Here is a 26,917-nt window from a genome sequence, read left to right as displayed (position 1 = left end):
CTGGCGAATTTGACTGTACAGCCGTTTTCAATTTCAGAATTAAATATCTGGCTTTTATTTAATGCTTTCCGGTGGTTTATAGAGAAATATCAGTGAATTATCAATAATTTTCACTGTTTACTGTGAAATGACATCATTTTTTTGACGAAATGACGTCATTATTTCAGCGAAATTCTTTTGTTAAACTCTTTAACAATTTATATAAACTGTGAAACAAAGCATCAAATAAAAAGAAAATTTGTTGAATTCGGTGGAATATCATTGTAATTCACTTGTGATCATAAATAATATATATTTTTTATGATCACTCGTGAATTAAAATCGATAATCCACCGAATCCAACAGATATCCTCTATATATCGCATTTTTCGACACATGTTCTTCTGAACTTTTATTTTATTTTATATTGAAAGTTATAATCGTTAAATTTTATAATCACTGACAGACATGCAAGACAGAGTGTATATATATATGTGTGTGTCTGTCGCGTTCTGGAAAACTGGGAATAATGCATGTGTGTAAAGGGTCGTCCCAGATTAGCCTGTGCTGTTTGCACAGGCTAATCAGGGACAACACTTTCTGCTTTTATGATATGTTTCGTTTAATTGAAGTCTCTTCTTGGCAAAAATCTAATTCAGGCAGAAAGTGTCCTCCCTGATTAGCCTGTGCGGACTGTAGCCTGTGCGGACTGTAGCCTGTGCGGACTGCACAGGCTAATCTGTGTCTACACTCTACGCACATGCATGATGAATTTTGCCCAGTTTTCTCAGAACACGACTCATATAATATACATATATATATATCAAATAGGAATTTTAAAAATAAACAAGAGTCTAAGTGTAAAGAGTTTATTCATCACAGAGTGATTACTCACAAGAATAACAAAAATCTATAAAACAAAATGTCTCCAAGGCGATAGAATACAATCTTACAACAGGAATATAATCTGGAAGTTGTCAATACTGGACGGAGCTTATTTTATCTTTGACATTACAAAAAGAGACGGAATGTCTATAGGTTCAGCTTACAACTAAAATATATCACAGCATGGCAATCAATACTTAGTTATAACAACATTCAATCATCATTAAGGAAGCAACAAATCAGCATTTCAGTCCAAATGCAAAGCATTTCAGTTCAATATCACAGACTACACAACAAACCACATTAAATTCTAACCAGAATGTCAGCAACAATAAATAACACGACAAGGTCCTAACAAAAGCACAATGTACAATTTACATAGCATAGCATATTTCACAATTCATAAATGTTCTTTTTGCACAAGTAAACAATTATAAAGTTTCCAGCAGTACAACACTACAGCTGAGAACGGCCTGTATTCCTCCTGTTACTCGTTCAGCTGACAGAGCAGAGCCGCCCCCTTGGCTATCCAGTAGTCCTGAGAGAACTTGGACGGCAGGTACACTGCTACCACGTAGTTTGTTGAGTGCCCTGTAAGAATCAACATATTTATATGAGATATTGAGGGACTGTGTTTACATTAACTAGCTCAACAAGCATACATAAAGTATTGTGTGCAACTCGTGTTCTAGGTCAACATACGTACATGAGATACTGTTTGTAATAAATGTACTAGTTTTGCGAGATTTTTTTGTATTTAGTATCAACATTCAAGTATATGTACCAACAAATATCCTACAATATCCGTACGAATATAACTTATAAAGTGTTTACCAGTGGTTGAGAGGGTCCCAGCTCGTGCGGAGGTCTTGTAGAGCGGTGCCTCGTACTCAGCTTTGTCAGGCGTGAAGTCCATCTCCGGCTGCATGTGTAGCATGGGCAGCTCGGCATTCATCTCCCCAGCCAGCGAGTCCACCACTGTCATGGTGCTCATGTCCCAGCGACACGCCTCCATGAACATGCCATGTACCAGCACACCATCCTCTGGCACCTTCAGCTGTTACAAACACAGACCTTGTACACTTTTGGGCCTTTACAGTGGCATCTACATGTTAGTCCTCATTTTTTTTATGTCCCCCACTATAGTAGTGGGGGACATATTGTTTTTGCCCTGTCTGTTGGTCTGTCTGTCTGTTTGCGCCAACTTTAACATTTTGCAATAACTTTTGCTATATTGAAGATAGCAACTTCATATTTGGCATGCATGTGTATCTCATGAAGCTGCACATTTTGAGTGGTGAAAGGTCAAGGTCAAGGTCATCCTTCAAGGTCAGAGGTCAAATATATGTGGCCAAAATCGCTCATTTTATGAATACTTTTGCAATATTGAAGATAGCAACTTGATATTTGGCATCCATGTGTATCTCATGGAGCTGCACATTTTGAGTGGTGAAAGGTCAAGGTCAAGGTCATCCTTCAAGGTCAGAGGTCAATTATATGTGGCCAAAATCGCTCATTTTATGAATACTTTTGCAATATTGAAGATAGCAACTTGATATTTGGCATGCATGTGCATCTCATGGAGCTGCTCATTTTGAGTGGTGAAAGGTCAAGGTCATCCTTCAAGGTCAGAGGTCAAATATATGTGGCCCAAATCGCTTATTTTATGAATACTTTTGCAATATTGAGGATAGCAACTTGATATTTGGCATGCATGTGTATCTCATGGAGCTGCACATTTTGAGTGGTGAAAGGTCAAGGTCATCCTTCACAAGGTCAAGGTCATCCTACAATGTCAAACATCATATAGGGGGACATTGTGTTTCACAAACACATCTTGTTCAAAGATTGTTAAAATGTCAGTTTTTCCACTTGTTTTTTTTGATAATTATATGGTAAAAAGTGTTAAAAGCGCAGAACAATTGAATAATATGTAGTCTTTCTTCTGTTATACATTGTATTTTACACAAGCATACAATGCATGATATAATGTAATAGCCAAAAGGGATCAGTGGTATAAGCAGTAGTTTTTAAACTCAAAGATCATTGTTGTAATACAGATGGGGAACCATTTTTTTTCTTGCTTAATTTTTTTCTTGTTTTATGTTGCAGCTCTTATGTTCCAATGTTAAAATTTCTCAAGTTAATAACGAACTTCAAAGAATTCCAAAATTTGTCAACAAGTCCATTTAAGTGCTCAAGTAAAGCAAGCAAGCAGCCATGAGAGCTAACCAGCAAGTATATTGCATATAAAGCAGTGTTTGAACATACGCCTTTGTCCATCTCCATTTCCTCTCCAAACTTGATCTCCTGTGTCTGTTTGTGAACTTCCTTCTGGTCCCTTACAAAGGGGTACACGATGTACTTGAAGCTCAGGTGGTCAATGGGCAGGTTGTACTTCCTGGCGTAGTTCTGCAGTGAGCCTGTCAGGAAACCTGCAAGCGAACAAACAACTTTGTACTTTACTGTGTTAGTTGCTGGAGGCAGGAATTTATTAACTTTGTCAAATTAAAACTTAAAGAGACAAAGCAAAGAAGTATTGTAGACAAGCTTGTTCCATAGTGGGATCTAAAAAATGAACATTGATAAAAAAAGAATCGGAAACTACTTCCATTTTGAAAATAACAATATCGTTGACTTAATTCTAACATGAATTATAAATAAGTTTAATATCAGAACAATTATGGGCCCTGCCTAATAACATACCTTCTGATGAATTTTAGTAATGACTGAATGTTTAGCTCACAAAATACAGACAATGAAGATTAATCAAGAGCACCGCCTTGCGGGTGCAGACCGCTCATCTATTTTCTTTTTAAAGGTGAAGGGACTCTCATTTTCAATCACAAAGGAGGGAGGGGTGGAGTGAAGAGCGGTGCATTGTGTAGGGGTGTGGACATTTATTACATTTTCTTCCAAAAATGCGAAAAAAAGGAAAAAAAAAATTGGGGGGGGGGGGGGGGGGGGGATTCTTGGGTGCGATGGTTGGACGGTATTTCAAACATAAAATAATAAAAATAAATATTTGTGTTTTTTAACCATTTCATAACAAAAAATGGGGGGGGGGGGGGGTGAGGTAGGGGGGTATAGTGTGAGGGTGTGGTGGTAATTTGTGAGATGATCTTAAAAAAAAAAAAAAAAAAAAAAATAGGGGGGGGGGGATTCGGGTGGGGGGAGGGGGGGTGGAGGGGGGGGGGGATTCTTGGGTGCGATGGTTGGACGGTATTTCAAACATAAAATAATAAAAATAGTTTTGTTTTTTAACCGTTTAAAAAAAAAATTGGGGAGGGGGTGGGGTGGGGGGGGGGGGTGGGTATAGTGTGAGGGTGTGGTGGTCATTTGTGAGATGATCTTAAAAAAAAAAAAAAAAAAAAAAAAAAAAAAAAAATAGGGGGGGGGGGTTGGGGGGCACGGGCGATGGTTTGGGTGGAGTCTATAGTGGTATGTCAGGTAAGAGTAGTTTAGTCAAAGTTTCAATCAAATCTAATCATAAATAAAGAAGTTATGGCAATTTTAGAGAAATTTAATAATTTTACCTTGAGAGTCAAGGTCATTCAAAGGTCAAGGTAAAATTCAACTTGCCAGGTACAGTAACCTCATGATAGCATGAAAGTATTTGAAGTTTGAAAGCAATAGCCTTGATACTTAAGAAGTAAAGTGGATCGAAACACAAAATTTAACCATATATTCAAAGTTACTAAGTCAAAAAAGGGCCATAATTCCGTAAAAATGACATCCAGAGTTATGCAACTTGTCCTTTTACTGTACCCTTATGATAGTTTGCGAGTGTTCCAAGTATGATAGCAATATCTATGATACTTTAGGGGTAAAGTGGACCAAAACACAAAACTTAACCAAACTTTCAATTTTCTAAGTATAAAGGGCCCATAATTCCGTCCAAATGCCAGTCAGAGTTACATAACTTTGCCTGCACAGTCCCCTTACGGTAGTTAGTAAGTGTTGCAAGTATGAAAGCAATAGCTTTGATACTTAAGGAATAAAATGGACCTTAACACAAAACTTAACCAAAATTTTCAATTTTCTAAGTATAAAAAGGGCACATAATTCTGTCAAAATGCACGCCAGAGTTATCTAACTTTGCGTGCCCAGTCCCCTCATGATAGTAAGTAAGTGTACCAAGTTTGAATGCAATAGCATTGATACTTTCTGAAAAAAGTGGACCTAAACGCAAAACTTAACCAAAATTTTCAATTTTCTAAGTATAAAAAGGGCACATAATTCAGTCAAAATGCACGCCAGAGTTATCTAACTTTGCCTGCCCAGTCCCCTCATGATAGTAAGTAAGTGTACCAAGTTTGAATGCAATAGCATTGATACTTTCTACGAAAAGTGGACCTAAACGCAAAACTTAACCGGACGCCGACGCCGACGCCAAGGTGATGACAATAGCTCATAATTTTTTTTCAAAAAATAGATGAGCTAAAAATGTTTCTTCAATAACGGGCATACACAACAAAATTTATAGAATAACTGAAATGTACTTATCATAGAGGTTGTTGCAGTTACAAATCTTCAAACAACATTTGAATCTTAAATTTAATTTGTTGTACAATGTTTAATAACACTAGCTCTCATGTTGCATGGTGCACGTACCCTGTGGGAAGAAGAAGCCACTCATCCAGAAGGACTTGGGCTGTCCGTGCTGTATCCAGCTGTCAATGAAGGCACACCGGTACACGAGGTCCTGCACCCAGGAGCCCAGGGGCTTGAGTGACGGATAGGCAGCGTCTGCCCACATGATGGGCACCTGGCTGTTGAGGAACGAGTTGTATACAGCATCCAGCTGCTCACTCATCACCACGTAGCCCTTGATTGCCTTCTGGAGGTTCTTTAGGGAATTCTGAAAGCACAATAATTGGCTATTATATTAAAAACAAAAATGAAAACAGAAGATTCTTTGAACTGTTTTTGTGATATCATTTGCAATATATTGTTGACTATAGAACTTTACAATAATATTACCATCCTTTTAATTTTCTGTCATGAATACATGCCGTGCTGAAAATAAATCTACCGTTTACTATTCGAGGCCAACATTTGAATAACAATATCAATCTAGAACACTACATAATTAATTATGTTCAAATTAGCTTTCTTGTAAAGTGAAACATGCACCATGCTGGAAACAAAATCATTTTTCACTGGTATTAGAAACTTGTAAAGAGAAGCTATTGAATACACTATGTTCTATAATCACCTAGTCCTTGATAAAAATTAAACAGTTTCCAATATACCATGTGGTATACACTATAAACCAGAACCTATTAGTACCAATATTCTTTATACTGCTGAATGTGGTGTGCTTTTTTAAAATATGTGTCTTGTTCTGAGAAAATTGGGCTTAATGCATGTGCGTAAAGTGTCGTCCCAGATTAGCCTGTGCAGTCCGCACAGGCTAATCAGGGACGACACTTTCCGCTTTTGACATTTTTCGTTTAAATGAAGTCTCTTTTTAGCAAAAAATCTAGTTTAGGCAGAAGGTGTCATCCCTGATTAGCCTGTGCGGACTGCACAGGCTAATCTGGGATGTCACTTTACACACATGCATTATGCCCAGTTTTCTCAGAACAAGACTCATATGATTCCCTGTTAGTTTAGATTATCTTTGTCCTCTGCAAGGTGTGGTTACGGTAAGTTTAGTTAAAACCTAATTATTTAGATTGCATGAAAAGCCTAATGCTTATTTACACACCCTTGAGTCCGTTTCCTGAGTAGAACTAATACATAGTCTCCCTGGGGAGATCTTAAGAACACAATCACAGTTGAGATTGAACCTCTGCCCTACCAGTTGTTACCGGGACATATTATGCACTGCCCTATGGTGACCTTGACTGGTTACGGTTACCTTGATGACATGGAGGAGCTTGTTGAACCTCTCCACCTCCTGGGTGAGTACGGTGGTCAGGGAGTTAAGGCGGCCCTTCTCGTCGGGCTCAAACATCTCCCGATTGGCCAGGTCAATGTCCAGCTTGTCCATCAGCTTGCCAAGGATGCTCTCGGCCAGCTCATAGACGATGTCGTCATTCGACTTGCCACTGGAGCCGCCCGACATGCGCGGCTGCACATCCAGGATGGTGTTGATCAGCTTCTGTGTCTCCTGGGTCTGAACACACGGAAAGAGATGGACATCAGTAGAAACAGATAGAAGAAAAAAGCAATTGAGTATCATTCAGGGTAAACTGTGTTTAATGCATGTGCGGTCTCAGATAAGACTGTGCAATCTGGAGAGGCTAATCAGGGATGACAGTTTCTGCCTAGACTGGATTTTTGTTCAACGAAAAATACAATAAAAGCATGACTGTGGTTTGCACAGGCTTGTCTGGGACAACACTTAACGCACATGCATAAAGCCCAGTATTCCCAGAACATGGTTTAATTGCAACAAACTGGAAGATTTGAATCAAATGTCATCCAAATATAATACCTAACAGTTTTTGAACTATCTGCTTTAAAAATATCCCCTTAAAAGGACTTGTTCGTAGATTTTTGAAATTTTGAAAAATGTCCTTAAATATGTTTACTAACAAATCCATTATGTTTTTAATAGTCTTTCTAATTAAAATAGAAGGGAAAAACAGTTAAATAAAAAATTTGCCATCCCTGGGATTAGACCCGCGTCCTCTGTAAACAAAAGCAAATGCTCTACCATTGCACCACGCAGCCATTCACATTGGTCAGTGAAATATAACCAATATTTTAATACTCAAAATATTTGATCAAGGAAAAGCTTTACAAGCGCTTTATTATTTTATCCATTTCTAATGATAATTATCCCTTAATTAACTAATATTTTAAACATTTTTCTTGCTCGAAAGGGTTATCTTGGTATTGTAAACGTAATGCATACATTATTTTTTTTAATATTCGAAAACTGTTTTGGAAATCATCATTTTACCAAATTGTGAGCAATTCCCTTTATAAACATCCACAATTAATTAGAGATCTGTCAAAGACCACCTCAAAACAGAAGAATGGATGAATTTTACAAAATTTTCAAAATAAATCGAATACCATAGTATGTATAATTAAAATGAAAACATGTTTTCTTCAGCACTAAATGCATCCAAGGCCTCCATGAGTATCTCTATACACTTAAGGGTGTGTACTCACTTGGAAGGAGATGTTGGCATTGGTGTGCATGCCAAAGATTTCTGGGTCATCAATCAGCGGCAGACCCTCGATGTACTGGCGGACCTCCTCTAGCTTAGGCATGCTGGGAGCAAAGTATGTGCCTGAAATATAATTGTCGGGTAATTTGATTAAACATTATGAAGATACTCGAAAAGCTTAATTAAAAACACTTGAATGCAGATGAATTCATACAAACACTTGAATACAGATGAATTCATACAAACACTTGAATACAGATGAATTCATACAAGACCTTGGTAAAAGCTCTGGCTACAATGATTTAACAATTTAAAAAAAATCACTCTCATAAACATAATTATTACAGATCTTTAAAAAAAATCAAATTTTGCTCAATATTAATGATATGCTTATTATTAGTCATATAGTGTTCATACATTTAATACATCCAAGTAACACAACAGTAAGTTTGAAGCAAGTGTTCAGGAAATTTACATTCCATTCAAACAATGCCTTTTTTGGAAATAAACATATTTAATTCATTATTTACTAATGAAATAAGTTTCCATGACTTAAAATATTTTTGTCCATGACAACTGATGCCATTCAAGCATGCATGAAATTATTTTCAGAGGGCAAGGTCTTTAAGTATGCAGCTGTACAGACCTGAGGGTGAATATTTGTAGTCCTCTGCCAGTGTTTCCTCCGCAAAGAATATCTTAAGGATTGTCCTCAGACAGCGCTGGTCCTTGTTGTCAGTGACACGACCTCCGTATGTGATCTGAAATCATGTAGAATAGCAACATGTAGTAGGAGGCACTGATAACAAGGCTATTGTCAAGCAATATAATCCCCTACCGGCTCCACCATTGTCAGAAATTCCACCATTTTCAGAAATGTTTTTTTTTTGTTGTTGCCATAGCAACCACAATTTTTGACGTAGGAACAAAATAAAATGATGTGCATAATGTCCATATTGCCATCTATCCATATTGCAAGTTTCATGAAAACATATTAAGAACTTTAAAAGTTATCGCAGGATCCAGAAAACCACCATTTTGAGCAGTATATCTAGTCTATTTGTTGCCATAGCAACCAGAATTTTTGACGTATGAACAAAATGAAATGACGCGCATAATGTCCATATTGCCATTTATCCATATTTCAAGTTTCATGAAAAAATATTAAGAACTTTTCAAGTTATCGCAGGATCCAGAAAAGTGTGACAGATTCACAGACTCACGGACGGACACACAGAGCGCAAACCATAAGTCCGCTCCGGTGAAACCGGTAGGGGACAGCAATCATATGACCGGGATATGGGAAAACAGAAAGTAATGCATGTGCACAGTGTTTCCCTATATTAGCCTTCTTAGCCTGCAGTTTGCACAGGCTAATCAGGGACAAAAACACCAGTATAACTTGAGATTCCGCTTAAGAAGTTTCTGAACACTGGGCTTGATATTTAATGAGGTAGCTTTTATGATTTGAACCTATGACAATTCAAGAATGAGATTCAAACAGCTGATTGAGGTCAGTCATATGACATGGTGAGTTGAAGCTCTGCAGCACAGTGGTTACCTCTCCAGTAATGTAGCCGAGGGCATCCCACGGTATGTTGCCCTCCTGACAGAAGATCTGAAGGTTGAGCAGGGCACACTCCCTGTCACTGTCATTGAACTCATACTGAAATAGAACAGTACAAAATAATCTTGTATTGCTTGTTTAATTAGTCATTTTAAAGCATAAACAAGAGATGTGTTTGTCAGAAAAACAATACCCCCTACTGCGCCGCTTTGATACATGTTTTTTTTTTTATTTGACCGTGAAGGATGACCTTGACCTTTCACCACTCAAAATGTGCAGCTTTATGAGATACACATGCATGCCAAATATCAAGTTCCTATGTGAAGGGACGTAGAAGTTATGAGAATTTTTCGAAACCTAAACGCGAAACCTAAACGCAAAGTGTGACGGAAAGACGGACGGACGGTCCGATCACTATATGCCCTTCTTTGGGGGCATAAAAATGTTCATCTTGGAAGGAACTGATAAGAATATAAAGAAGAATATACATGTAAAGATTTGACACCCTGAATAATTGCTTTATAAATCCTTGAAAATATCATACTTCATATTCTAAGAATATGATCTGGGGTTGATACAGGCAGCAGTTGGGTACCTAAAATTTAGCGAAGAGTGTAGTTTTAAAAGAATTTGTTTAGAAACGGCATTCCTTCCATTTAATTCCATTAGGAGTTTTGTGAAACATTTGATGGCAATAAACAAATATCTATGAGAAATTACCCATAAATCCCCTACCTTAATGTTCCATCCAAGGGCTCCAAACTTCTTTCTCTCCTGAATGATGGCGTGGAAAAAGCAGATGCCAAACACAATGCGTCTCCAGTCTGCACCCAGTACATGGTCCTCAAAGAAGTTGGGCGTTATCTCTGCAAATGCCCTTCTTGTGTTTGCCTGGTACACACATGAGATGTTTGATTTTAAGAGGATGACAGGTAACAAGGATAAAATAAGTTATTGTTTAAAATTCTTTCTATCAAACTTTTGATGAAATAACTGTTGACTTTTGATTAACAATGACAATATTATTGGTTTCATGATAATGTAGCAATTTTGATAAACACCTTGAAGGTTATAAAGGTCATTTTACAAAATTTCAACTGTTGTGATATTTTGTTTAAATAACTCTGCATTTATAATTTATATTCAAGCTGAACTTAGATAAACGTTATACTGTAATAGCTTGAATGGAAAAACAACTTAAAATGTATGTTTATTTGTAAAAATTCTCAAAAACAATTCTAAACTTTGATTAGTAAATTTTAACAATGCAATTTAATTTTGAATACTTAACAAATGTTTACAGCTGTAATCTTGACAACTATGCAGTTTGAAAAGCATATTTTATTTTTAATACTTAACAAATGTTTACAACTGTAATCTTGACAACTATGCAGTTTGAAAAGCATATCATGTGATCATGTGACCACACAGATTACATGCACCAACCTTGAGTCCCTTGGGCGGCTCATTGGTGACCTTGACACTGTTCTGTAGGACACTGACGGGGAACTTGTTGGTGGGCATGGAGCTGAGGAAGAGACGGTACTCATCGTGGATCGTGTCTGGTTTCTCGGAGATGTCCTTTACCAGCTCCTCCAGCGACAGCATCCACGAGGCAGCCAGGTGGCAGTTCTAGGGGGTAGAGAATATAGTGAACATAGATCATGAGACCGCATTCACCAGGCAGCAAGGTAGCAGTTCTAGGGGGGAGAGACCATACGTCAAGGGAAAACAGATAGCGAACATCCACGAGGCAGCCAGGTGGCAGTTCTAGGGGGTACAGAACATAGATCATGAGACCGCATCCACGAGGCAACCAGGTGGCAGTTCTAGTGGGTACAGAACATAGATCATGAGACCGCATTCAAGAGGCAGCCAGGTGGCAGTTCTAGGGGGAAGAGAACATACGTCAAGGAAAAACAGATAGCGACAACATCCACGAGGCAGCCAGGTGGCAGTTCTAGGGTGCAGAGAGCATAGGTTTGAGGATTTTTTTTATTTTGTCTTGGCCCTATTACAACTAACATACTTAAGTCAATTTTATGCTTCAACTTTCAGTTTTTTTAGATAAGTTTGATCAAAATTGAGTGTGACTCAACCCAGAGTTAAGCAGGAATATGTGTATATTTTTATAAATGAGGTTCGAGTTTGTTTGTGAGCTGATCCACATTTTCAACACTGAGTGGATACTCAAATCTCATCTTCTGAGTTGAGCAAAAAAAAGACTACATGTATTCTAGACACCGGGCCATGGTCTTTACATTTAAATGCCATACTGAGTGTTTCAGTACCTGTAAGATGACATAGTTAATAGTGTCATTACAGACAAAACATCTTGAACATGTTGTGCCCATAATGCAATATGTAATACCATTTGTGTACATACCTGAAGGAAGATCCAGTCACCGCTGACGATAGCACTCTTGATCATCTTCTCAGCTACAGGACCCTGTCCTTGACCCAGCGAGATAGACTGTATCCTGAAACACAAAGAATTAGACTGTATCCTGAAACACAGAGAGATAGACTGTATCCTGAAACACAGCAAGATAGACTGTATCCTGAAACACAAAGAATTAGACTGTAACCTGAAACACAGAGAGTAAGACTGTATTCTGAAACACACAGAGATAGACAGTATCCTGAAACACAGAGAGATAGACTGTATCCTGAAGCACTGAGAGATAGACTGTATCCTGAAACATGGAGATAAAGACTGTTTACTGAAACACAGAGATTTAGACTGTATCCTGAAACACAGAGAGATAGACTGTATTCTGTAACACACAGAGATAGACAGTATCCTGAAACACACATAGACAGACTGTATCCTGAAACACAGAGAGATAGACTGTATCCTGAAACACAGAGAGATAGGCTGTATCCTGAAACACAGAGAGATAGACTGTATCATGAAACACAGAGAGATAGACTGTATCATGAAACACAGAGAGATAGACAGTATCCTGAAACACAGAGAGATAGGCTGTATCCTGAAACACAGAGAGATATGCTGTATCCTGAAACACAGAGAGATAGGCTGTATCCTGAAACACAGAGAGATAGACTGTATCATGAAACACAGAGAGATAGACTTTATCCTGAAACACAGAGAGATAGGCTGTATCCTGAAACACATAGAGATAGACTGTATCTTGTAACACAGAGAGATAGACAGTATCCTGAAACACAGAGAGATAGACTGTATCTTGAAACACAGAGAAATAGACTATCTTGAAACACAGAGAGATAGACTATATCCTGAAACACAGAGAGATAGACTGTATCATAAACACAGAGAGATAGACTGTATCCTGAAACACAGAAAGATAGACTGTATCCTGAATCACACAACAAGCACATGTGAATGACCACCATATTAAATTTTGCCACAAAGCAATTACTTGAGAAATAAAAGCCGCACCACAATCAAAAAAACAACGGGGCACTTGAAATAAAAGACACAGCTTTTGCCACACAAGTGAAATGTATGAGAGATTGCCTTTACTTACTTGTCTGTGAATCCCTTCTCCCTAGCAAACCTCAGGAATGCGCCCATGGGGTCGGAGCCTGTGCTGAGTACGAACACCAACGGGGACACCTTAGTCATGTCGTTATACAGGGTCTGCAGGGCCACGTTGGGAGACTCCACAAACTGGTTACCAAGGTTCTCACGCACAAAGTCTGTGATGCCAAACACTGTCTGCTCCTCCTTGAAAACTGCGAACAGAAAAAAATAAATTTATCATTATCGCGTATTCCAGCATATTGGATATGCTCATGCTTCTGGAAAACCAATAAACCAGAGAATTTTTGTGTTTAAATTATTGTAGACTACAGAGCTTAAGATTTAAAATAATAAAACAAAATTTAAATTTAAAATTTGGACGTAACAAATTGAAGAAGAATTAAAAATGTGTGTTTGTGTACACCTAAACAAAATGTGAATTAACAGACTTCAGCTTTTGGACAGTTTGACTTGTATTATTACTAAATACAATGTATAGTGAACTAAAGTGTATTCTACACAAAATCACATCAAAGCTTTCTTATTTGTAATACAGCCCAAATTTAATGGTTGATAGTCAAAACTGCAAACACCCACTATGACATAATTTGCTCTGCCTCAGGTCTTGCAATATTTTGTTATTTAGAGTAAATTTCAACACATGCTTCAGTATTTTTAAACACATACCATACAAGTAGTATCAGAAGGTTGTCACTCGTCTGAATGATTTCTTAGTCAGTTTACCATCAGTTGGACATTTCAATAGGGCAATGTTTACCTTTAATGAACATGAGTTTTTGGAAGCTGGTGAGCCTCTTGTCCCAGTGTCCCTTGACCTGCCCATCATCCACAATGTCCTTGTCCTCTCCTTCCTGGGGCGGGTCAGGCACAGGTCCATAGCCCGGATCCGTCTCAGGGTTGGCTTGGATCTGCATCATAGAAACAATACAGAAGTGATAGTAGGTAAATAACTGCTGGCAATACTGTTTTATTTAATGCAAAACAAAAAGGGTACTGTACATTGTATATTCTGAAGAAACAAGGAATGTGTTAATCGTTCAGGGATTGCTCTAGACATATAAATAAGGGTTCGGTGGAATATAGTTAAGTGCATTTATTATTTAAAAATTAAGTACAAAAAACTAACAAAGTCCAATTACTGTAACACTAGGGAAGCATGATTTACAGCTCTTGTGCAGAGCACATCCCCTCAACAAGATCTACTTACCTAGGAGGCCGCACAGGCTAATCTGGGATGACACTTTAAGCACATGCATTATGACCAGTTTTCCTTAAAAAGAGGCTCATATCAGACACTGAACATTAAGAAAACCTGCTTACCTTATGCTCCCCGAGTTTCACCCAGCAAGGCGTCTTGGTAAGGTCATTGTAGATGCCCCTGAATGCAGGCACAGATTCACTGAGGTCGCACGCCTGGTTCCACACCAGACGGTTGATCCAATTGACACTAGGCTTGGGGGGTCGCTCCTTGTCCAGACCTACACACACAGGGAGAGGGCAAGATAGATAAGCCATGTTCTGGAAAAGCTGGACTTAACCCTTTGCATGCTGGGAAATTTTTCGTCTGCTAAAATGTCGTCTGCTGAATTTCTAAAATTAGCATTTTCTTCATTTTTTTTTTCAAAAAATACTATCAGAATAGCAAACAGTTTGGATCCAGATGAGACGCCACGTTCTGTGGCGTCTCATCTGGATCCAAACTGTTTGCAAAGGCCTTCAAAATTCGGTTCCCGCACTGAAAGAGTTAATGTATATACATAGTGTTGACAACACGTTATGCTTATGTGATCTATTTTGTTCAAAAAGGAAGTCTCTTCTTAGCAAAAATCGAGTTTAGGCAGCAAGTTTTCTGCTACTGGCTCAGAGAATAATTAGAACCAGAAAATAGCACTTACCCCCAGAGCTCCAGATAAGAGGCGTATCTGCGTATTTACGCATGGAGAAAATAAAAAAACGCATTAAAAATCGGCCCAGTATGTAACAAAACGCAATACAAATATTGGTACGTATTTTAAATCGATTAAAGTGCGTTACCGGTTTAACCAATAATCCAGTTGATTTTTTAGTGTAAGTTAACCTTTGAATAAAAAGTAAGTCAATCAAAATACGCTTGCAATAAAATTGCGGCCCATCATGTTTGTGGATCAAAAAAGGGACGTTTTAAGCGACCATTTACTTTGTCAGTTTTCCACGGAAATGGAAAATACCCCTAAATATTCCTAAATACCCTTTATGGCTGAAACAAAGGAGTAAAACACGCTTTAACAATAATATCAGGGGGTGAAATACCCTTTAGACTAAATCCTTATCTGGAGCTCTGCTTACCCCAACTCAGGACACATTAGGAATTGTGTATATGCCCAGCCAGGACACAAACTAGGCACTTACTGTCAAGCCAGGCAGTGACTTAGATTCGCATGCATTGTAATAGGGGCTTAAGAATTCGCTTTTATGTGTGTTGTATTATAAACAATTGCTTTAATATACTACACCTTTAACAATGCTATGCTTCTTGATATTGCCCATTCAATTTATGATAATTTCAACATTAACTGCTCAAACACAATCATAATATAAACAACAATCAGAAGTTGAAAACAATAAAATTACAATGATTGTGAACAAATTATTAAACATTCATGAACAAAATTAATAACTGTGCAACAACAGAAATGTAACTACAAGAAATACTCAGTTTAGGTCACACCTTCAGATGACACTGAAAATAGTTACCAAATACATTGATAGGTGTACATGTATCCCTAATTCTCATAATATTGGCCCTCCAGTTGTATCATGACTTTAACACATCCACTTGAAAAAAAAGAAGTGCAAAATAGTTTTTTGTTGTTGTTGTTTTAGAAGTTTTTATTTATTTACTGTTTATCAATGACAATTACTACTATAATTTTCATTATTATAAATACGTAACACATAATTGTGTTAGTTTGTTGATGGTTTATTAGTAGGTAAAACATAGTAACAAACCTTTGCAACAAATCAGAATCACTGACATTATAAGAAACTTTGTATTTGATACAGATTACTACAGGGTGCATAGTCTAGTCTGTATTTTGTTAAAACATTACCTATTTAAATGCAAATTTTGTTGTTATGTCCAGGAATACACATTTAAATTTGAAATTCCATATAAAACACGTGTGTTTTTAAATCTTTACACTTCAAATATTTAAATGTATTCATTAAGAAGGCCAATACTATGGATACACATGCTACTAACTGTTCTTGCAGACAAACTTTTGCAGAAAAACAGTTTGTGTTACAGGTTAACAGAAACTATGGCATATTCATGAGCAAACGACCAATAACAGTTCAGTAAGTCTACGTTTAAGTAATTTTCAATTAAACAGTTTTGAAAACCAATCCAAATTTATTGACTATAAGGTACTTTAATTATACAATTTCTTTGCAGCACCTATTCAATTGACAAGTTGCAAAAAAACACAAATTGAATCCAACTTTTTTTAGTCCTTGTTATTTTGACTAGGGTTTAAATCAAATATATTTGATTCAATAAACATGTGCATGGACTTATTTAAACAAGAGCTGTCAGAGGACAGCGCGCTCCACTATTCGAGTGCTTGACAGTATAACGTAAGCCATCATGGGGAAATTGTTCATATTCAAAAATTTCTTAGACGATCTTTCAAAAATAAAAAAAGGAAAAAAAAAAATTTTTTTTAGGGGGGGGGGGGGTTGAGAGGGGGTATAATGTGGGGTGTGGTCATTTATTAGACGATCTTTCAAAAATAACAAAAGGAGGGGGAGGGTAGGGGGGGTGAGAGGGGGTATAATGTGGGGCGTGGTAATTTATTAGATGATGTTTAAAACAAACAAACAAAAAAATTTTTGGGGGGTAGGGGGGTTGGGGGGTGAGAGGGGGTATAATGTGGGGTGTGGCAATTTATAAGATGTTTAAAAAAAAAAAAATGGGGTAGGGGGGGGTGAGGTTGGGGGGAAAAGGGATTCTGGGTAGGGGCGTGGGGTATTGTTTGGGTGGAATCCATTGTGGTATTGTTTTGTCAAAGTAATAATAAAATGTGATCATAAATAAAGAAGTTATGGCAATTTAAGCAAAATGTTCAATTATCTAAGTGTACAAGGGGCCATTATTATGTCAAAATGCTTGATACAGTGGTCTGCTCTTGTTTATAGGTTGGGGTCATGTTGGTAAACAAGTATGCAACATATAAAAGCATTATGTCAAAGGATATAGGAAATATTTGGGGTAGAACGCAAACTTTATCATAGATTTATCAATAATATGCATATTCTAAGTATAAAAGGAGCAATTATTATGACAAAATGCTTGATATAGTTGTCTGCTCTTGTTTATAGGTTGGGGTGAAGTTGGTAAACAAGTATGCAAAATATGAAAGCAATATGTCAAGGGACAATGAAAATAAATGGGGCAGTACGAAAACTTTAACATTTAATTGCTACATATTCTAAGTGGAAAAGGGGCCATAATTATGACAAAAAGCTTGATAGAGTTGTCTGCTCTTGTTTATATGAAAGCAATATGTCAAGGGACAAAAATATTTGGGGTAGTACGAAAACTTTAACATTTGCACACTAACGCAGACGTTAACGCAGACGCTCATGCCTACGCCGGGGTGAGTAGGATAGCTCCACTATATATATTTCATATATAATAGTCGAGCTAAAAAACTATTCATTAAGTGGATTGCAAATGCTGATGCAGGATATACACCCTTCAAACATACTCAAAGCCTGGTATTTCCAGTACATGTCCCTCAAGCAATTCGCAATTGGTCATTGTTTGCTCAGGTACTACTTAAAAGTACCCCAGACTCTTACGTATACTACCAAGTACTCAGGGTATGGAAAATATGTTAAAAATTAAGTACCCCTGAGTATAGCTAGGCGTTTTTCCTGTACCTGGGAGACTTTAGTAGTATTTAAGCTGACAACAACCAATTGAGCTCCAGTGATAGGTTTGCGTGTTCCTACCTGCAGCTCCACGCAGGAAGAAGTTCCACTCTGCTACAGAGATATCCTCAGCGTTTCTCATGATCTCCACACACAGCATGAATGAGAACACCAGCTTGTCCTTCTCAAACAGGCCTCTAGAAACACACGGCACAGGCACTCGGTCATAATGAGCATGTAAACACAGTAGGGGAACATGGTCATAGTGATCATCGTATCCGAGTAAGGGCACATAGCCATAATGAACATGCAAACACACAATGCTGGCTCTTAAGCATAGTGAAAATATCAATACAGCAGAGACTCTAGGCCAGTGCGCACATGAAAACACAATTACCGTAATTGGTCATAGTCATAATGGAAACAAGAAATGTGTTTGTCAGAAACACTATGTCCCCTTGTGTGCCGCTTTGATTTAGTAGGATGACCTTTACCTTGACCTTTCACCACTCAAAATGTGCAGCTCCATGAGATACATATGCATGCCAAATATCAAGTTGCTTTCTTCAATATTGCAAAAGTTATTGCAAATGTTAAAGTTGGCGCAAACCAACCAACCAACAGACCAACAGACAGGGCAAAAACAATATGTCCCCCACTATAGTGGTGGGGGACATAAAAAGTAGTATTTGACCATAGTGAGCGTGGAATCACATCATGGGCACTTGATTTAAACATAGACATAGTATGGGTATTTGGTTAAGACAGCATGGAAACATATTTTGGCCATTGGTAATCTCTATCTCACAACATTGAGAATTATTTCCCTTCTAAGGACAAATTGCAATACAATTCACATTTTGTCATGTTTGCATGTAATTAACTTGTACCTTGCCACATTCTTGTATATAGACAGAGTGGTTTCCCGCAAGCAGATCTGCAGGCGGGTAGCAAGGTCATCAGATTTCTCACTGTTTTCTATTGTCATGTTGAAGAGCTGAAATCAAAACCACAATGCAACATATTTGCCAAATCAACTCAATAAGAACCTTGTTTAACACTTTGCCATTCAGAAGCAAAATAATAGGCAACCATAATTAAACCAGAACAGCCTGCGAGTAACTTTCAGACTGTTCAGTGTTTATGCTGTACGCTGCTCATTGGTATCTTAGGTTTGGAAATGAAGCCTTTAAAACTTGAATCCAAAATTAAAGTGATATTATGGGCATCTAACAGTTAAAAGGTGTATATCGCAACCGTTGTTTATTTTTGGTGTTTTCACTTCATATACACTTTTATTTGTTAATGCAGCATCAACATACTAAAACAATATCCCGGAAAGACAAAAATAATGCATTTGAATATCAACCGTACTTTGTTTGACAACTTATCACGCATGTACAATGTGAACCTAAATTGAGTTTGAGTGCAGATTCGTTCATACGACACAAAGACACAATTTTGATTCATGGATCATTTCCGCTTAGAGGACTGGGTGAGTGATGTAAGATATTAAATATAAAATATATATTTTTATGAACAACCGGTAGCAAGATGAGTTGCAGATAATTAGTCAGTAACCACATTTAAACTAACTCTTTTGACCTGTTAATTATTTTCAGCTCAATTTAACAGTGCAAAATGCCCATAATATCACTTTAATTAATATTGATTTTCTATGGGACTACACATGAGTAAAAGTGCCCATCTGAGAGGTTTGCTTTACACTACATGACTTCTGTTGATAAAATTAATCAATCAAATATATCATCAAGCCAACTATCAGTTTACAGCACTAGGGTCTTTATTCACCCACCTATTTGTAAACTTAAAAACAAAGAACAGACTTAGAACAAAGGCATAATATTTCCAGACTTTTAATATATTACTGGTAATTATGACATTAACAAAATGTTCTTCATGAAAAATGAAATGATTTTAATAAAGGTGGTTGATGCCAAGTTTGATTCAAAAGCAATTATTAAACATTCCAATTAAAATAATATGGCCCGTGCTCTGAGAAAAAGGGGTTTAATTCATGTGCGTAAATTTGCCGTCCCAGATTAGCCTGGGGAGGTATAGCTAGGGATAGCAGGTATGTATTTATGATATTAAAATACAGTTTAAGCGTAAAGTGTCGTCTCTGATTAGCCTATGTAGACTGCACAGGCTTATCTGGGATGACACTTTACTCACTTGCATTAAACCCCCTTTATACAGAGCACAGTTCATATTCTTTATTATTAGGCTAATGTCTAAGAATGTCTTGGTGAATACAGGACCAGGTCTACTCACTGCCTTGAAGTACTTTAGGGAGAACTGGTACATGGGGTCCACTCCGCCCATGTCTGCCACCACAAAGTACATGACTGAGCCTCTGGTAGCCACCACGCGGTACTTCTCACGCGCGGCGCTGATCTTCTGTTCTGTGGTCTCAGCCTCTGCTAGACGCTGCTTGATGTGACCTGACGTTACCTGCATGCCGAGAAAAAAAACGAGGGTGAACTATGGAGGCATGGAGAACAGGTTTGTGTTAAAAAATTATGTAGAAGTCAGCAACAACATGAAATTTGAAGCAACTGCAAACCATGTCATTATCTGAAAATCAACATGTGTAATAACAAAAGCAATAACAGAACTATAGTGAAGCATGGTGAACAAGCAAATTCATTGAATTGATATCCCCCTCCAATATGCTTCTGGACACAAAAGCGTTATATTTGACACTCAAAAAAGTATTCTTTCAAGATACAAAGGGCCATAACTCCGTTATTATCCGATGGCGTACAATGCCATTTGGCGTGCATCATCCACTTATCCATATATATACTCATACCAAGTTTAAATGAAATCCACCAAAGCACTTCCAAGATATGGCTCCGGACACAAACAAAACTATTTTTCAAGATACAAAGGGCAGTAACTCCGTTATTAACAGATGGTTTACAATACCATTTGGTGTGCATCATCCTCTTATCCATATATATACTCATACTAAGTTTCAATGAAATCCGCCAAAGCACTTAAAGATATGGCTCCGGACACAAAAGTGCCGGACGGACGGACGGAAAGACAGAAGGACAGACAGACGTGTGGACAACGCCAAATAAATATCCCTCCACCTCTGGTGGGGGATAACAACTCTATTGCAATCTAGACAGCTAAACTCAGTGATCAAAATTCATACAGTTCTGAAAGCAAACACCAAGCTTTTTTTCTTAAAGGCTTTCAATTTTAAAATCTAATACAGAAAACACATCCCAATCTCATTTTCAATACAAACAATTTTTGTATCAAAAATTTGTATTTAAGTTTTGGGGGTGAAAAAGTTTTCTGTGTCTTATATTCTGGAGCATCTTAAATGAGGATTTTTCTAAATAAATGTTAGCTAATATTCAAACTTTTTTTATAATCCAAAAAATATGGTGAACACAACTTTCAGCCGCTGCTAGACTGGCTGCATACTTTGGAGTCATTGAGGGTGTTGATGAGCTCCTCGTTGTCCAAGATGTTTCCCTCAGACTCAAAGAGCAGCTTGAGAATGCGGTCCTCGATGGCCTTGAGCTGGTTTTTGTCCGCGTTGATCTTCGTGATCAGCTGGTTACGCTGCTCCTCCAACTCCGGGCGCTCCAGGCTCACCACCTCACTGGACACAACAACAACAACAATATGTAGTGGATCATTTAACACAACTTTAGGGTTATCTTTGAATCATGAAAAAACGAGTCACAACATTTTTTGAATTGTGAAAAGTTAGACGTGAACTTCTGAAAATTGTAAAGATTACACCTTCTCAATAATCTAAAAATATTTTCTAAGATGGAAAAAAGCCTATACATAGACTTTGACCCTAATTACTTCGACAGTTTTATGGACTGAACAGGCTTATCTGGGACGACAGTTTGTGCACATTAATTAAAACCCCTTTTCCCAGAGCAAAGCGTATGTAATCTCACCTGAGTATCTGGTCTTCCAGGCCTGACTTGGTGACCGTGAAGTTGATGATGGTCACCTTAATGCACACTTCCGGCAGGTAGTGAGGGTTGGACAGCTTTGTGGTCATGTAAAATTTGAAGTTCTTGTCATAGTCAATGTCACTGTCTCCGAGACGGATCAGCAGCCGACCTCCCTAAACATGGCAAGCACATACAGGCGTTAACAGCTAGCTCCACACAATAAAACTCATTTGGCCCTTTAGGATTGTGATTTCCCCTTCTAAATACTTATTTCCACCCTAATGATACAGAGTTCTTTTAACAAATAGTTCCTAGCTTGCTAGATATATATAAAAGTGATGAGTTGAGGTAAACACAACAAGAGGGGATGTATGTTATTTTCCTCTGAGGTGTGTCCAAATTCACAACAATAACCCTATAGAGTACTTACAGTAATGAAGCACTGTTTTAAGAGATCATCTAAGCCAAGAGCCTAAAGATTACTTACAGACATAAAGGTATGTTTAAGAAGAATGTTAAAGCTAAGACTCTATAGATTACTTATGGACATGAAGGTCTGTTTAAGGAGAATGTTAAAGCCAAGACTCTATAGATAACTTACAGACATGAAGGTCTGTTTGAGGAGAATGTTAAATCCAAGACTCTATAGATAACTTATGGACATGATGGTTTGCCTAAGGAGAATAATAAAGCCAAGACTCTATAGATAACTTATAGACATGAAGGTCTGTTTAAGGAGAATGTTAAAGCCAAGACTCTATAGATAACTTACAGACATGAAGGTCTGTTTGAGGAGAACGTTTAAGCCAAGACTCTATAGATAACTTACAGACATGAAGGTGTGTTTGAGGAGAACGTTTAAGCCAAGACTCTATAGATAACTTCCGGACATGAAGGTCTGTTTAAGGAGAACGTTAAAGGCAAGAGTCTATAGAAAACTTACGGACATGAAGGTCTGTTTAAGGAGAACGTTAAAGGCAAGAGTCTATAGAACACTTACGGACATGAAGGTCTGTTTAAGGAGAATGTTAAAGCCAAGACTCTATAGAATACTTACCGACATGAAGGTCTGTTTGAGAAGAACTGGTTCCAGCGCAGGATCCAAACTCTCGCCTATGTCCTCACACAGCACTGGCATGCCAATACGGATACAGTTCTCCAGCGTACGCAGGAAGTTACCATCTGTCAGCTTGATGATTTTCAGACCGTTCTTGTTCTCCATGTTACGTATCCAACGATTGGCCTACACAAAACACAGAGTAGGAGAATTGAGAATGTGTAGACACAAAAATCATATAGATTTGGTTATGATTTGTTAATGACTAAAAAATAATGAAATGGCAAGGATTTAAAAATAAAAAAGATAGCTTTACAAATGTAAGGATGCATGGAAACATTTATTTGGAGTTATGAATGTACAGGCATGGAAACTATGATTTGGAGTTATGAATGTACAGGCATGGAAACTATGATTTGGAGTTATGAATGTACAGGCATGGAAACTATGATTTGGAGTTATGAATGTACAGGCATGGAAACTATGATTTGGAGTTATGAATGTACACAGGCTGTCAAGTGACCTTTTTTCAAAAAGTAGGAAAAAATAGGAACTACTTTTGCAAGAAAAGTAGGAAAAAAGTAGGAAAAAGTAGGAACTTTTCCCTCAAAAGTAGGAATACATAATACTTATTTTTTAGACACAGGTCCAGGAAACATAGCTTGAAACAGAGCAGGAGTGCCATCACATGTTCTGTATGGATACCCACTTGAAGCTACCTTAGGGGCCCAGAAGATTTCAGCCTTTTGTACCTGTTCCTTGTGTGATGGATGTACTTGCATACAGATAGATTTATCCCCACAACCCTGAGAGCTGCTTGACTTTTGGGCACTTCCAAACAAACGCTTTTGTGAATTATCATGCATGTATTTCATGTTTTCCTTGTGTTTTTATCCATCTGCATGACTTATAAGTTGATTAGCACCAGAATTACTACAAGATGGACTTCATTCAGACAGTACAATATCTTGCAAACTCATTGCCGGTATCTCTCTTGCACCATGATCCCAGTGTTTTTCCACTGTTGTCCAACTTCTCCATCCATGAAGGGTTAAACTTTGTTTTCCCACTAGGAATTTTAGCACTTATAGTGTATCTATGATAATTAAGTTTCAAGCAAAGCTACCCTGATAAAGAAGTATACATGTAATTAAATGCTGTTCATTTTTGTGTATCGTCAAATAAGTGGTTAGAGGTCTTCTGTGTATCGATATAAAAATGGTAATTATATTGTGCATGTTATATCCTTAAGCAGAAGACCAAATTTATTTAGTGATACACCAACTTGTTGTACAAGATTAATACTAGTATATAAAGCAGTGTAAATGCTCTGCTACAGCTACATTGTGAAACCTTTAAATTGACAATAGGGTGCAGTTATAATGACTTAAGTTACATTCAAAATGACTGGTCATTGCAGAGCAGATTATGCAACTGGAGATAGGACCTTATCACCTGACATCTTTTATGACAGCATTGATTGGGCAATGAAACAGTTGCACTACATTGTTTATTCCAGTTTCAAATAATGGCTTTTACATTATTGATGACTTTGCGGGAGTGTAATAATGCCGTTTAATAATTTTAATACTTCGCTTTAACACCTTGAAGTTACCTCACTAGCAATGGCATCATTAGACAAGAACTGTGTTTGTCCAAAACACAATGCCCACTATTGCGCAGCTTTGAAATAAAATTTCAATATATCATTTGGCAGGTTTAGAAATTATCTCCCTTTTAAAGCTTATTACTTCCCTTGGATTGTATTTTTTAACTTTTGACCTTGAAGAATGACCTTCACCTTTCACCACTCAAAATGTGCAGCTTCATGAGATACACATGCATGCCAAATATCAAGTTGCTATCTTCAATATTGCAAAAGTTATGGCCCATATTAAAGTTTTCGGACGGACACACACACACAGACAGACAGACAAACGGACTGACAGTACAACTGCAATATGCCACCCTACCAGGAGCATAAAAATGTATCAGGGCATTTAGGCTCTGTGCATTTATCTTTAATTACTAAACATGATGTACCTATGATATCAATAGAACATCATATCCGTTGTCATGTAATACAGAATTTATTACATTATATTTGTAAATGATGAAAACTCGGCAAAGCATCAGTTTTATCTTTTTTCCAATAACTTGTGTAATAAATTCCATATTACATAACCACTCATACAATACATGTATCTCTATATCTCTACATTCCAAACAGCAATATCATGTAAACATGCATAAGGTTTGGTCAAATTGTTGTCAATGGAAAAAAAATAAAACTGGAATAAACAATGGGTTCCCTCAGCTCTTGCATCACTGGGAACTGTGTAAGGTAGTGAAGTCTGCAGTGTACAAATGCTAAGTTAGTAAACAAGGCACTATTGTTACTTCAAAAAAAACTTGTCAATAATTTTAAAAGTTACATAAGAAATAAATATTTATGCTCCTGAAGAGGTGCTAGCAGACAGTCAGCATGGGTTGTCAGTTCTCATCTAGATGAATGCACATTAACAGGGATACAGTCATGCCATAGATTCATTCATCCTGCAAGTTTACTAAATTAACTCTTAAAAAAAATAAATTCTCCATTGAAAATGAAAAAGTAGGAATAGTAGGAAGATTTGGTAAAAAAATAGGAAAAAGTAGGATCCTGATGAAAAAGTAGGAAATAGTAGGAAAAAGTAGGAAAAAGTATGACCGCTTGACAGCCTGAATGTACAGGCATTGAAACTATGATTTGGAGTTATGAATGTACAGGCATGGAAACTATTATTTGAAGTTATTAATGTACAGGCATGGAAACTATGATTTGGAGTTATGAATGTACAGGCATGGAAACTATGATTTGGTGTTATGAATGTACAGGCATGGAAACTATGATTTGGAGTTATGAATGTATAGGCATGGAAACTATGATTTGGAGTTATTAATGTACAGGCATGAAAAATATGATTTGGAGTTATGAATGTACATGCATGGAAACTATGATTTGGAGTAATGAATGTACAGACCAAATTATTAACAAGGTCATGGACAGAAATATATGCCTATTGGAAAAGAATGGACCCTATGTGATGCTAGATTTTATCACAACCAATATATGTGAACAAACATATCTTGAAAGTCTGGTGAAGATTTGGTAAATTGAATGAGTTAAACAAGCCTGAAACAGCCACTCATGCATTTTTTGTACAAATAAAGGCAACATTTCTTAAGTGTTTTCCTGTACCTGTTCCTGTGGGTCAATCATGAGAGGCCAGCGTCTGCCGCGCTTCACGAGGATGGCGTTTTCCGTGGAGACCTGGTCCTTGGGCAGCCCGTCACTGTTCCACTGGCGGATCTCATAGTTGTCTGCTAACACGTTCACCACCGTCATGCCTTGAGTGACTGGGATACTGAGCTCCTTGCATCGGCCGGTCCATTCAACCACGAGCTCCTGGCGGTACAGGCTGGTGAATGCTCCATAGTAGGCCACACACGCGGCAGAGACAAACACATCACCCACCACATTGCCGATCTGAATATTGAATTGCTGCAAAAAGAGAAAGAAAGGAAGTCTCTCAATCTTTTCTGTCCAAACAAATTTGAACTGCACGGCTCAACTAACTTCAAACAGAAGTTCAACAACAACAACTTTGTTCTTTATTTGAACACTGATAAATATCAACATAAAACAGTTGATAAAAACAACAGATTACATATGAAACATGTGGCACAAGTTTTTAGAGCTGGGTATCAACAAGATTTGAATGGTAAATATCAACATAACCACCAGGAGGCAGATATTAAAAGTATTTACAATTGTTAACAATGCTTCAAGTTACAAAACACATTTCACATGCATTAATACAATTAAATATGCTATAAAGGCTAATTTGTGCAGATCAA

General features: G+C 37.5%; 1 protein-coding gene across 1 annotated transcript in view; it reads right to left on the bottom strand.

The window, feature by feature from the left end:
* Positions 1-834: 834 nt before the first annotated feature.
* Positions 835-26,917, bottom strand: part of LOC127865600 (dynein axonemal heavy chain 6-like) — a 91,026-nt gene continuing 64,943 nt past the window's right edge. The window contains 22 exon segments of the mRNA XM_052405464.1: positions 835-1,455; positions 1,699-1,921; positions 3,136-3,299; positions 5,479-5,725; positions 6,731-6,988; positions 7,996-8,117; positions 8,641-8,755; positions 9,556-9,660; positions 10,297-10,452; positions 11,008-11,193; positions 11,948-12,041; positions 13,074-13,281; positions 13,848-13,998; positions 14,411-14,568; positions 15,798-15,809; positions 18,086-18,201; positions 18,895-19,001; positions 20,300-20,479; positions 21,470-21,650; positions 21,961-22,133; positions 23,018-23,203; positions 26,259-26,561. Coding sequence (XP_052261424.1) covers positions 1,352-1,455; positions 1,699-1,921; positions 3,136-3,299; positions 5,479-5,725; positions 6,731-6,988; positions 7,996-8,117; positions 8,641-8,755; positions 9,556-9,660; positions 10,297-10,452; positions 11,008-11,193; positions 11,948-12,041; positions 13,074-13,281; positions 13,848-13,998; positions 14,411-14,568; positions 15,798-15,809; positions 18,086-18,201; positions 18,895-19,001; positions 20,300-20,479; positions 21,470-21,650; positions 21,961-22,133; positions 23,018-23,203; positions 26,259-26,561 — 3,549 coding nt within the window. The 3' untranslated portion in view covers positions 835-1,351.

Source organism: Dreissena polymorpha, chromosome 2 (assembly GCF_020536995.1).
Source record: "Dreissena polymorpha isolate Duluth1 chromosome 2, UMN_Dpol_1.0, whole genome shotgun sequence".
Taxonomy (NCBI): domain Eukaryota; kingdom Metazoa; phylum Mollusca; class Bivalvia; order Myida; family Dreissenidae; genus Dreissena; species Dreissena polymorpha.
This window is presented reverse-complemented; position numbering and strand designations above follow the sequence as displayed.